Source organism: Barbatula barbatula (assembly GCF_947034865.1).
Source record: "Barbatula barbatula genome assembly, chromosome: 5".
Classification (NCBI taxonomy): Eukaryota; Metazoa; Chordata; class Actinopteri; order Cypriniformes; family Nemacheilidae; genus Barbatula; species Barbatula barbatula.
In genome coordinates, this window is record NC_136769.1 from 7,882,196 (window position 1) to 7,895,127 (window position 12,932).

The window sequence follows — 12,932 nt, forward strand, 5'->3', positions numbered from 1 at the left end:
CCAAGTCTACGTTTTTTCACGGCCCCTAAACTGCGGTCTTGTCTGTTGGCTTTAGTTTCAAACCGCCCATGTTATTTATAGGTGGATGTACCTTTTGGGCTTTATGACGTTAGTTGGGCTTATATTTAGCCAGAGGAAGGTGGGGGGAGCAAACCACTTGTTTTTTAAACCCTTTTTTCACGAGTGATGAACTCATGTTGGTAATGTCAAGGACTTTGGCAGCAGACTCTGTTTGACAGCTAGTCTCTCACTCTCTTTCTATGCCTTTAGCGAGACCTGACCCAATTAAGGAGAACCCAAAGTGAGCCGCAACCTCCCGCCTTTGGGTTTGGAGGAACCGCGGATGGTGGAGAGTAATGGTGACAGTGGGAAGAAGGTTGTGGACAGTCGAAGATTCGGAGCATGTGAACTTTCTCTGACCACATGCTATATTAGCTCACACATACAGTGCCACAAAAATAGCCTCAGTTTAATGAGATGAATTAAAACAAAGCCAAGAGAAACAAATTGGTTTCCCAAACAGATAACTTGCTCTGTTACAGCTGGGGTCTGTCGTGTGACCCCTGCCATCATAAGAAAACACATTTTAAGTATGTTGACTATTAGAGGTGTTTTCTAAGAAATGCATTTACAAAAAAAATGTACGCATGATAAATCATACACTTACAATAAAGAAGAGAACCAAATCATATCTAGGGATCAAATTCTGACTATGGGGCCCCTATAAAAAAACAACAAGACTGGAAACACGAGAGCAACACTCATTGGACAGAATGAACACATCATCATCCGATCCAGACGCTCAAAGAACTCGACCAGCGTTGTCGGATAATTTCACTGCAAGTCGATCCAGACATGGCACAGACAAGCCCAGAGCCTGTCAATACCGCCGGAATAACAAATGGCCAATCGATGAGCAATCTGTTACCTGTCTCGATTATGAGCCCAGAGAAATTCTCAGATTCACAAAATCCATTCCCACAAGCGCTATCGTGTACGAAAACAAACCCGACAAACCAAATTAAACCGAATCAGCGGGACGAAATGACAAATAAGCTTTAGGTTGCAAAATTGTTTCTGAAACGTCCCTGTTTTGAGTAACCGCCAGATATTCCTTTGAGGGAATGCAAAGAGGACCTGCCGTGGGTTTGTCCACACGTACACACTCAAAAATCCTCACAAACGCACGTATAAGTAAATACACCCGGAGACAGCAAAGTCTGATATGGTAGCCATATACATAAACTGCTGGAAAAATAACCTTTTTTTTGGATCATCATTTGGTGACTCATATCAAGGCATAGACAGATGCACTTCCACCCGAAGTGAGGATTCACACACACATACACACACAAGCGCAGCGCAGGGGCCGCATACAGATTCTTTCTCCTCAAATAGAACATTGCGATGACTCATTCTCCGCACAGCCCCAACTGCAATGCTCCTCCCTGCCACAACACACACGCATTCACATACAGACCTGTGTGTACTTATTTCCCTGATTCAAATATTAACACATGCATATAGTGACAACATCCAGCATTCCAGACAAATCAATGATTGATACGGGTTGAATCGCTTAAACCTGTGTTTACTGACTAGTACAGACCTTTTTTCAGATAATGTGCTATTTACGATTGAGCTGAATATGTCAAAATGGAGGTAAGAGGAACTTAAGCCTGGACTGTTCTAGAGTGCCATGATAGCACAAATACATAATTCTGCAAACGTCTATTTGATGTGTGCATTTATTAGCAAAATGCAGCTGAATTGTCCGTTTAGGGCTACTGTAGAAACAACATGGCGAATTAAGTGTAAGGGGACCCGCAGTGTATGTAGATAGAAAAGGCTAATTCTTAGCTGATAAAAAGCATAACGCTTCATTATGTAAGATAATTTATACACCTCTGAAGGCATAGTTATGTATATTATATAGCATTTCTGTCAATAGATCAATAGACGTATGTTTTCAATGTTATTTTGGTCCTGACAATACACGGCAGCGACAATACATGGCAGGCTGCAAAGGATTCTACATAAGAAACTTTTTTAGGCCTGTCAACGTTTAGGCTTTATTGCATGCACTTAATTTTCAGATGAACGCATTTAAAATATTTAACACAATTAAAGCAGCATCCTTTGTTTTGTCATCCCAATGCGTTACATTTATATAATCACGCTCTTATTCATGTAAAGGCTTTTAAACCACTTAAGCGTGATTTGAAACGTGTTCGGTGTAGACAGCTTCTAGCTGTGGCACGCAGCAAAACGCAACGCGACAGCGGTCCGGTCTGGTGTATACTGTCACGGGCTAAAGGCTGCATAAGTTAATCTCGGTCAGAATCTGTCAGACAGCGCACAAGTATTGAGTTTTCTGTCATGCTTGAATCAACAAAAAAAATCACACACGATTATGCCAGGAAACGCCTGTTTTGTCTAGCATTTTCGTAAGCACAGACTTCAACGTGTAAAATAAAATCTTGAATGCAAAGATTTGTGAAAATGGGAAAGGGCGACAGATCCGCATAGCTCTTAAAGGGGCCGCATTCTTAAACCTGCTGCTGAACTCCAGTCACTAATGTTAATCAAAGAACAAAAGAAAAGAGTCATTCAATGTGTTTTGTAGATTTAATGAGAATTGTTCTGTATTTAATTTTTAATTTAGCATTAAAGACTGTAAAATTACATTTCTGTATATTTTGCATCCCACTATGCACCCTGTTCACGCAGACACCGTACGTCATCAGCACGGTCACATACGCTGTGCAGACACTGCGAGAGAATGGTAGGAAAACAGCTGGAACCTAACTTTCCCCTTGTTAAATGTGTGCAAGTTTGCGAGTGGCACTTGCCAAGAACGAAGAAAAATAAAGACCATCTTAAAAATTGCCCCGACTAAAAACGTCTAATCAGCAAAGAGGTGAAAGCAGAATTCAATTCGGTTCGCGGCCGAATTTCAGCTCCCTTTCCAGGGGTTTCCCGCTTGATCTTCGTGTTTGTGTTCCGGAGGTTTCAACAGAGATGGGTGTGAAAAATGGGAAATTCCTGGCCAAAACGGAAGCAACAACTCGAGTCAAGGGTTTCAAATAGGGATGGGCATCTTTCTATAATTTAATATTCGAGCTCATAAAAAAATGAATATTTATTATAAGTTTATATTTAGTCACAATTTCACATCAAGCTAAGTTGAAAAAAAGAAGAAAATCGAAAAACACAAAAACTGCATTTAAACCTGTGCAGTATAATACATAAAGAAAACATACAAAACAAAATGAACAAAACGCAATGTATACTGACAGTCTGTGGTATATGGTTATGCTGCATCTAATCCCAGTTAAAAGCTGTTGTTTACGTTAGCGGTTTTCGCCATTGTTGTAACGTTATTTACTTTGTCCTGTAACATGTTCTCACTGGTGAATGAGACATGATTTTATTGGAATTGATCCAAGAGCTTCTGGTTTGTGCATGTTCATGTGTTTTTTTGGCGGAGGCGTGGCGTTGGATGGCGATTCACATGGAGGGTGATCGTGATTTCAGTGCTAGCAGGCTAAAGTTAGCACCTTACCAAATCATACATTCGCTTTTAATTTTAAAATAAATATATGTCTATTTAATACAGACATCAGTTGCAGTGGTAATATCAGAATGTTGGCTTTCATCCATAAAATGATGCTGTTAAAGAAATCTGTTGTTTCTACATTAATTTGAAGTTCGAATATGAAATGATTAGAATGTAAGTGTTTATGTCACATGCGATTAATCGTGAATAATCATAGAAAAGATCGGATACTTTTTTTTACTTCATATAACATTGGAAACCGGTAAGTAACATGAAAAAGTTACCTTTTCTAATGTGTTGCAATGTCACGTCATATCTGTCACGGTGGCACTTTGTTCCAGCCGTATTTCAGAGATGTGTGTTCATTTACTGGGCAAAATTTATTAAATTAACAGCGGATATACAGCACACTTTCTTACTACTAAAACTAAAGTGAGGACGGAAAACACGAACATGCATTTAAAACACTGGTGCAAAGAAACATCTTGTGCACTGCCGACCCCTTAAAAGAACCATCTCCCCCGAAAAGCGCAATATTTGACACACTTATCCTTGAACATGCACAGAGCCTACAAATGTAGCGCCCATTATTGGTGAAGGGCTTGTGCAGATGGAATGACCTTTTATTGGAGGAACAGAACTGGACGACATGTCCCCAGCAGAACAAAAGGCCCTGCTGCATGGTTGAATGGATTGACACTTGTTTCTCTTTGATGAGTCTGGATACATCAGGCTCACTGGACATTGCAAACCACGGTTTCCCATTACAACACTACAACAGACGTATCGCGAGACATATTGGCATCTTAACTGGAATTTCAAAGAACACAACTTTTCCAACAACACTGCAAAAAATGTATTCAATACTAAGCATTTTCATCTTGTTTTCTAATACAAATATCTAAAAAAGAAAGAAAGTAACTTAGTAAGTTTAATTTTCTCACAGTATTTCTTGGTTGATTCAAACATAAACGTAATATTTTGTTTAAAAAACAGGCCACTTTCCTTGTCAAGTAAATATTGGTTTGAGAATTTCCGACAATGTTTTTATCCATTCTAGAAAAAAGATCTGTTGGCATCTGGTTTCATTGTATCTCATAATACTCCAAAATGTCAACGCCATTCTTATACACACACAAGCAGCAGAGACAAGAATCAAAGAACCAATCAACTTGCATTAAAGCAAATCAAACGAGCCAACCAGAAAAACACCCCTCCGAGCAGTGTTGATGTGGGGTGCAGTGTTGAAGGTTGCCACAGCATCCAGTGACATTCAAAGACGTCATGAGGGGGGACAGAGGGTTAATAGAGGTTGTTACCGGTTCTAATTATAAACAGCAGAGAGCCAGGAACAGATGAGGGGTGGAGAGGAGAGAGAGGGGGCAGGAGCAGGGATGAAGGTTTGAACCACAGGAGCAAAAACTATGTAGAGGGATGCTGGGATGGAGGGGTGAGGGTGAAATGCTGAGGTAACGGCAGATGCAGGATAACAAACAAAAGCTACAGCAGATGTTGAGAGGCAAGGTTGCTATTGTGAGCCACGAGACGTGGAACCCTGGCTGACCTGAAAAAGTCTTTGACAGATGATTTGTTATTGCTACAGCTATATTGATACCAGAACAAATGGATTCAAATTATTCCACAATAATGGACTGTTTGCAAACTAAAAAAAGTTTCAATTGATTTCAACTGACCATTTGCAGTGAGGCATTTAAAATCTCTTTATGGGACAGGTTCACCCAAAATGAAAATTAAGTCATCATTTACTGTACTACATACCTTCATGGCATTCCATTTATTTTGAGGAACGTCGGTATCCAAACACTGGAACTCGTTGACAAAACCATTGACGAAAATATATTTCATCTTCCATAGAAGAACGAGTCGCATGCAGGTTTTGTACCACATGAGTGTGAATAAATGATGACAGCATGTTTACTGTTGGCTAAACTATACTTAAAAAAATGAAATAGAATGTGAATTTGAGGATTTTAGACAGTTTTAAACAAGAAACCTACTAAGTCACAAATCTAGAATGCAGTACCCAGGCAGCCACTCAAATATTCATACCAACATAGTATGGCATGAGCATATATATATTTCTATTGCTAGTTTTTGGAAACCAATGAACTATATTGGTAATGAGTGCAATGCATTCTGGGATCGCTATTTTCCCCAACCGTATGATTCTGCCTTACAGTTTGGCCAAATCAAAGAGTGTTAGGAGTAGCGCTGGGAATCGATTCCAAAAAGAGAAGATTCCTCGATTCCAAGGCGTTGAGAATCGATAGTCGAATCCGAAGGTTGGAATCGGTTCCATTAAAGGAATCGACCCCTCTTAAAGAGCCTTCACAAGTATTAGCCCCGCCCCTTAGCAGATGGTCAACGAAATCACATTAGTTAAACAGTGCAGACATCAGAAAACAACTGATGGATGGAATCTAGAGCTGTGACATGACAAAATATTCTGTATCCATAAAAGCAAAAGGTTTGTTTGCACAAACAATGCAGATATATTTACATGTATCCACACATTTAAGAGATCATATAAGCACGTTTGCTTTTCAGACGGACTGTAAAGAGACCGTCTTCTCTTACTCTCTACCGATGTCCTCAGTGTGTGCGTGAATTACATGTAATGTATATAAAGCGCAGTCTAACAACATATTTACTTGGACGTCTGTTAAAGCTCGACAGAACCTTTTTAACACCTGTCTGCACTACTTGCATTTGACAGTAATATTAATATGCAGAGTATTCGTACATATTTTTAATACAATTTCCTGATTATCGATCTGTCTATCTATATTCCTCAAGTATGTTTGTGTACACTGCCGAATAACATTAAAAATAGTAATTTGACCTGTGCATTATTTTTGAAAACAGCTAGTTTATTTAATTTTTTTAATTATAATAATAATGATACATTGGAATTGCAGGACAAGATCGACATATTTGATTAACGTTTTTGTTATAGAAACAATAAACAATTAATACATGTAAAAGTGACAGCTTAGAAAATTGTATTGCATTCAAAATGTGTACGTTTTTTTAAATAAGTATTCTAAGATAATAAAAACATAACACTTCATTATGTAAGGTCTTTATTCACCTCTGAAGACATAGCTATGTATATTATATTTCATTTCTATCATTAGATCATCCCCAAAATTACACACTGGACCTTTAATCTTTCTTCCTTATCAGTAAGAACTAAAGTGTTAATGCAGCCTTTTGCAAACAGATCCATTTTTTAAATGCTGAGAAAACTAATTGTCGTACAGAATTCAACATGCCAGAGCAAAGAGATTCTCTGCTTTTATCATCACAAGTCCCGAAAAAAGATAAACAAAGGGGAGGAATGTAAAGTATTTTCTCTGATGCTAGATGATAAGTTATTGAAAAATATTATTCTTTTTCAGTTCACATTGCCTTGATTATAACCACACTAATCTGAGGAAAAAACAACCATTTCTTAAAGGTAAAGTGTGTAAATTCTCCACCATGTGCGTCACCAAACAGAATCGCAATAATAGCTGTTTTAAACTCCCCCATCTTTAAACAGGTAGTTTCACCACAAAGCCACAGCACTGCCTGAACAAATGAAAATCAGTGGAACTGACACACTTAACCTTTCAATCAGAAACGTCACTATCAGACGTCAGCATCAATTTCAGACAATTTTTCCATTGCTCTTCCTGTGGTCTCCAGAACAAAACCGGAGCAATATTGCATTTACGGTGCCAATCTTCAGAAACACAGCAAAATGCTCTTCACAGAGTGGAGACTGCTAAAATGTCATACATTTTGTCTGAACTTCCTGTGGAGCAATCAACATAGAGAACGAGTGATGGTACAAATGACTCTTTACCTGGCGTATTGGGTGAATTCATGGATGATATCACTGGTCGTCTCGGAGTTTGAAGTTCTATAAGACGTTGGGAGAAATTTTGGGATAAGCGTACGAGTTCTATTTCGCCCGGTTATAGAGGCAAGGTGCCGTGGGACGGCGAGCTCTAAAGGGGGTCCTCAACATCAGCCATGACCGTAGACCCCACGGGTAGGGCTGTGATGGCCGATCGCAGGGCACCTGCACTGCAACAGACACAAACAGTGGAGATGTGATTTAAGTTTGGATATATGTCAATCTGCTACAATATAAGTACACCCAAAAAGTAAACGATTTTCATCCTTACAAATTCCCAGAATGCACCAGTTTGCATCGACTGCACTCTTTATTTACTTACCGTAAACCACCTTCTTAAGTCTTAAACATGTTGCACGAGTGCAAAATTCATGATGACGTTGAACTGAACAATCACATCAATGAAGATGTATAATTAAAGTAAAATTATATTCATAGGGAACCTACTGTGTGAAACAAGTAACACCTTTCCTTCCGAACTAAAAAAACAAATACGCAAGAACAAAAACAGCTGATGAGTGTCTACGGTCTCATTGCCGATTGTTAACAGGCTTGTTAAGAGTCATTAATGCCAGCGTCAGAAAGTTATTATGTTTTGCCTGTAAGGGGGTTGTACGGTTGCCGCTTCCAAAACAGATCCAGAAGGCTATTAATGGATGACCCACACTGCCTGTAAGCAAAGATATTCATATTAACAAGATGTCTCACTGCAATCTAAATAAATGGGGAGTAATGCAACGTTCAATATGGCCGCCCTAGCTTGTGTTTAAAATAAATATCCATATTGACAATGCTATTAATGATAATGTGGCGAACAAGAGGCTTGTTTCTCCGGCAAATGACGCAGGCGTGTCGTAATTCCGGTGAGTAACACAGCATTTTAAGTTTTCAGACAATAGGACACCGCCTCCTCTGGGCGGGAGCTTTCATCATCATCATTAAGTGAAAAAACAAGCCTCTCGTTCACCCGCTGCTGAGGGATAACGGGTGTTAGACATTATCGTTAATAGCGTTGTCAATATGGATATTTCATTCAATCCCAGTCTACCACTTGGAGGTAAAAGGATACGTGGTATTATAAGTCCGACTACATTATTCTTCAAGAAGAAATTCACTTAGGATGCCTTGAGGGTGAGTAAAACATGGTGAAATTTGTATTTGTGGCTGAAGAGTCGCTTTAAGCGCAATTTGATCATAGGAAACAAACGTTATGGTACAAATTACATCATTTTTAAATACAGTATGTTGTTCAATTGGGATTTTAGCTGACGATTGTAGAAATATCAGTACTCCTCTTTCACTCTTGTTGGAATTACGTAATAACTGCTCTAACTACCTGGAGGCGCATTGAAAACATGGCCGCCGAGTGGCACGGCTTCCCTAAACAGGCTTTGCTGCAAGTCATCAGAGACGCACTACAGTACCCACGCTGCCTAGCAGCGACTGGATATGCAGTGGGGTAGCACGTTACCCACGCTGCCCTGTGATTCTATCATCAGCCCTGCACAAATAAGGAGAATCTGGACTGTCTGGTTGGAGCGATAGTAAAGAAACTGGACCACATTCTATACGTCTATGATGTAATTTATAGTATTCAGAGCACATTTCGGGATTCATGCATCTTGCATAATATTGTAAAAGCAACATTTCACAGCAAATATTGAGATACAAGATTGTATGTTAAAGAAAAACTTCCTGTAGAACCCCCAGACATATTTGGAAGGATGGAGCATCTGGCAGACACTTTCAAAGAATATGCAAAGCCTTATTGTCCAGATTTTTCTAAAGCTGCTTTGAATCATGGGGAAAAACTAGCAGTCCTGCACTAGGGAGAGGACAAGCGTGCATGCACAGGGACAGTGTCCTCTGGCCTCACCTGCTGGTCAACTCATGCAACTTCAGAAGGAGGAGAATAGCGCATATAATAGAGAAGTCCAATCCTGCTCCTTTTAGCTCTGATTGAATGAAATACACCCATTTTCACTTTTCAAGTTATCCTGCTGGATGAGCTCAGGTGTGTTTTTATTACCTGGTATAAAAGTGAACACATTCAAACACTTACACTCAGGTTTTGAACTGCGCCAGCGAATTAAGTGAATTAATAATGAAAGAATTTTCCTTTTTGTGTGAACTATCCCTATAAGTCAGACTTGTATCCAACAGGAATGTAAAAGACTGACCGCATGACAAGACACATGACGACTGTAATACATATTTTTCCAAAATACATGTAGGAATATTACTATTATATTGCTAAAAAAAACCTGTTTTCTGTGCAGTATTTGAGGTCTGAAAAATCTTTCTATTATTTTGATTATTACTATTAGATTATACTATTATAACTGTTTCTCCAGTTTTCATTTTCAGCAAATAAAAAATGTTTTGAATATTAGTAATAATATTGTATGTAATCCACAGAATGAAACAAAAATGATCATTTTATCTAACCACATCCCTATAAATTGTACATTTTAAAATCAGAAAAACTGTCTCTGAAATGGTCTCTTAATGTTTTCACATGTATATAGTCCATTATATAGTTTGAGTATTTTCTAGCTTGGTCATACAGATCTAACAGTTCAAATAGTTGCACCTTTAAATACTTTTTCCATGTTATGCAAAAGGCTCACTCTATTCGCTAGTCACAGCCGGCTCTGACATGCCTCGCGACCTTGTGGGGCGTTGACATGCTCGCACACTTTCCGGAAAGCCCTATATTCACCAAAGCAGGCTGAAGCTGCTCTCTGAAGCTCTACCAGTAATTGAATGAAATTGGTGAAAGTCCCTCCTGTCCAAATCTTTATCACTCCACTCTCTCTCTCTCTCTCCATAATCAAGCAAGCAAGCATTCAGGCTTCATTGCTAAAGTGCTTTTATAAAGAATGGGACAAGAGTTTACACACTGGTTCAGTCATATTTAGAACAGCCGTCCTTCCCAAGGCTCTTGAAAGTGAGCAACAATACAATATTTAACAGCTTCTGTTACTTTTATAGATATGGACTAACTAGTCTATACAACAAATGGACAAAAATACACCTAGTAGAGAATGATGGATTTATTTGCAGCAAAGTGATGATCTGCACTTGTCAGTTTTCTAACTTCTTTTGATTTAAACATGTTCTTAACTATTTCCTGGTTGTATCCATAGTAAAGTGGTCAGCGTGCACACGGTTTCTTTATATTAAAGGGATAGTTCACCCCAAAATTGTATTCTGTCATCGTAATTTTTTGTTCTGTTGAACACACAAAAAGATATTTTGAAGAATGTGGGAAGCCAAACATTTACTTCTATCACACTACAACCCGTCACGCTCTCTAAGATCTCAAAACTTCAGACTTTTGATAACACCTAGAAAAACTAAATCAACCAAAGGGGGTCGAGCTTTCTCATACGTAGCACCTAAACTCTAGAATAGCCTTCCCGACACTATTCGAGCGTCAGACAAACTCGCCCAATTTATACACATCTTTTCAGCCAATCATTCACTTAATGCATAACATGCTAAATAAACCACAGGGAGACTGCATTTATTAGATATTATTTACTAGAATTATCTTGCTTTTTTCTATAAACAACATGCACTGTGCTTTGTTTCAGTTTTTCTTATGTTGTCCTGTAAAGCTGCTTTGGAACAATGCACATTGTGAAAAGCGCTATATAAATAAAATTGAATTGAACAATTATCTGACCCTCCAAATAGATCAACTCCAATTTCACTCACACGAAAGCTCTGTTAAGGTCGATGCGGCATTTTCATCAACTCAAATGAAAATAAGAAAAAAATTTCCAAAAATTAGGCGTGGTAAAAAAGAGACATGATTTAAAACATAAAAAATGTAAAACTGGACGTCAAGGCCTAGATTTCATTCAAAGCTGTCTCGAGAGACCATGGTAACATAAAGCTGTAAGAATCTGTGGTAAATAGTTAAATAATTGTAGCTGGGTTTTAAAACCACTTCTGACTGCTGGCTGAAGCACTAGGGATGCATTATCCAAGTGACGTGTGAGGATTAAAATAGTATAACAGATTTGCTGCCGCACTCCCCTCACCGGTTCCCCCCCCTCATGGGACATGCATGCAGGCGCAGGACGCCTACGGGAATACGCAGGGCGTTTGCTTGCAAGACCCAGGAAGCGCTCACCTAGGTGACGACGGAGACAAAAGCCCTTGTGTCATTCCCTTGAGATGAGATTGAGGATACCCATTTCACTAGATGTGAGAGAGACCCATCAAACTCAATGCAATGAACCTGAGGGCCCTAAGTGCAAATATATTTATTTTTAATATTGTCAGCTATGCCAAGTCTCACTTTAGTGTGAAAGATGCTGTTAACCAAAAAACTTCAGCCGGAAACGTTCACATAAATGCACTTAATACAAACATTCCCTTATAGAGCATCTCATCCCTGCTGTTATACCTAAGTCCCCGTTTAGTTTTAACACTTGTTTGCATTTATATAAATCGTCAATAAGTTACAACAACGCCTGCATCTCTGGATCTGAGCTCTTACGCATTCAAGGTCTGTTTTATTTATTATGCCGTTTGTAACAGGCACACACAGGCAGGTAAGGTTACAGAGTCCTTGCCACTTTAGAGCAGTCAGACCGAAGGCTGAAATTGGTTATTAGCATTCAGCAGAAGCACCACAGGTATGGCAGACACCCAAGAGGACAGAGAGCGACGATGTCCTCCAACAGACCTCTCGAGTCCCAGACTGCTTTTTCCCAGAGTCCTGCATGGCTAACAACCATTCTCCCTATAGCTTTAGTGTGACATAATTCATTCATTATCCCATAACCCCTATTGGATGCATAAATCTATAAATACAGTAGACTCCATAATCTGAGCCCATTAAAATGGCAAATTTATCATTAGGTTTTGCCTTGGTACTATTGTCACCATTCCAGGTCGAGTTAATAATTAATATTCAATATTTTACATGAATTTCTGTATGTATCTTCTGTTCATGCATTCTGAATATTATGTATGGCTGTTCTACATTAACCTGCTAAAGTGCAGATTGACATAAAACAGGAGTAATGTGTTTAAAAAATAAGAGTTAAATATACAAAGTTCGCTAAATGTGGTCCAGTGTTCTCAATAGTGTACTACATTGTGACAAAACAAACAGATTTCAGATGCGCACAGTTCTGTTGAGCACAATCCAGAGCATGACTAAAGAATTTCAATTAATCTTGTATAGACTAATTAGACTATTGACCGTTGGCACAATGTCTGGTCCATACTACAGCTTAATCCAGCCAAGAATCATCTACTTACACTGAAGAAATACAGGGACCAGAGGAAGACTGTGTGTGAGAGCATGTGTGTGGGAGAATTATAAATACTCTAAATAAAATATTCCCAACGGTTGATCTTACATCACATTTTAACTAACTTCACACTTCAGTCCAAATGAAAGCAACAGAAATCTCACAAAGCAAC

General features: G+C 38.8%; 1 protein-coding gene across 5 annotated transcripts in view; it reads right to left on the reverse strand.

Moving 5' to 3' along the window:
• The window catches only part of hdac5 (histone deacetylase 5), a 57,908-nt gene that overhangs the window by 39,170 nt on the left and 5,806 nt on the right, over nucleotides 1-12,932 (reverse strand). For 2 of the 5 annotated variants that reach the window (XR_013786731.1, XM_079457603.1), the window contains exon 2: nucleotides 7,431-7,654. The exons of 2 other annotated variants lie outside the window; for them this stretch is intronic. Coding sequence is in view for 2 of the 3 variants with exons in the window: in XM_079457603.1 (XP_079313729.1) it covers nucleotides 7,431-7,452 (22 nt within the window). In the remaining variant the exon portion in view is untranslated. The remainder of the gene's footprint in view (nucleotides 1-7,430; nucleotides 7,655-12,932) is intronic. One more of the 5 variants, XM_079457602.1, reaches the window with a different exon arrangement.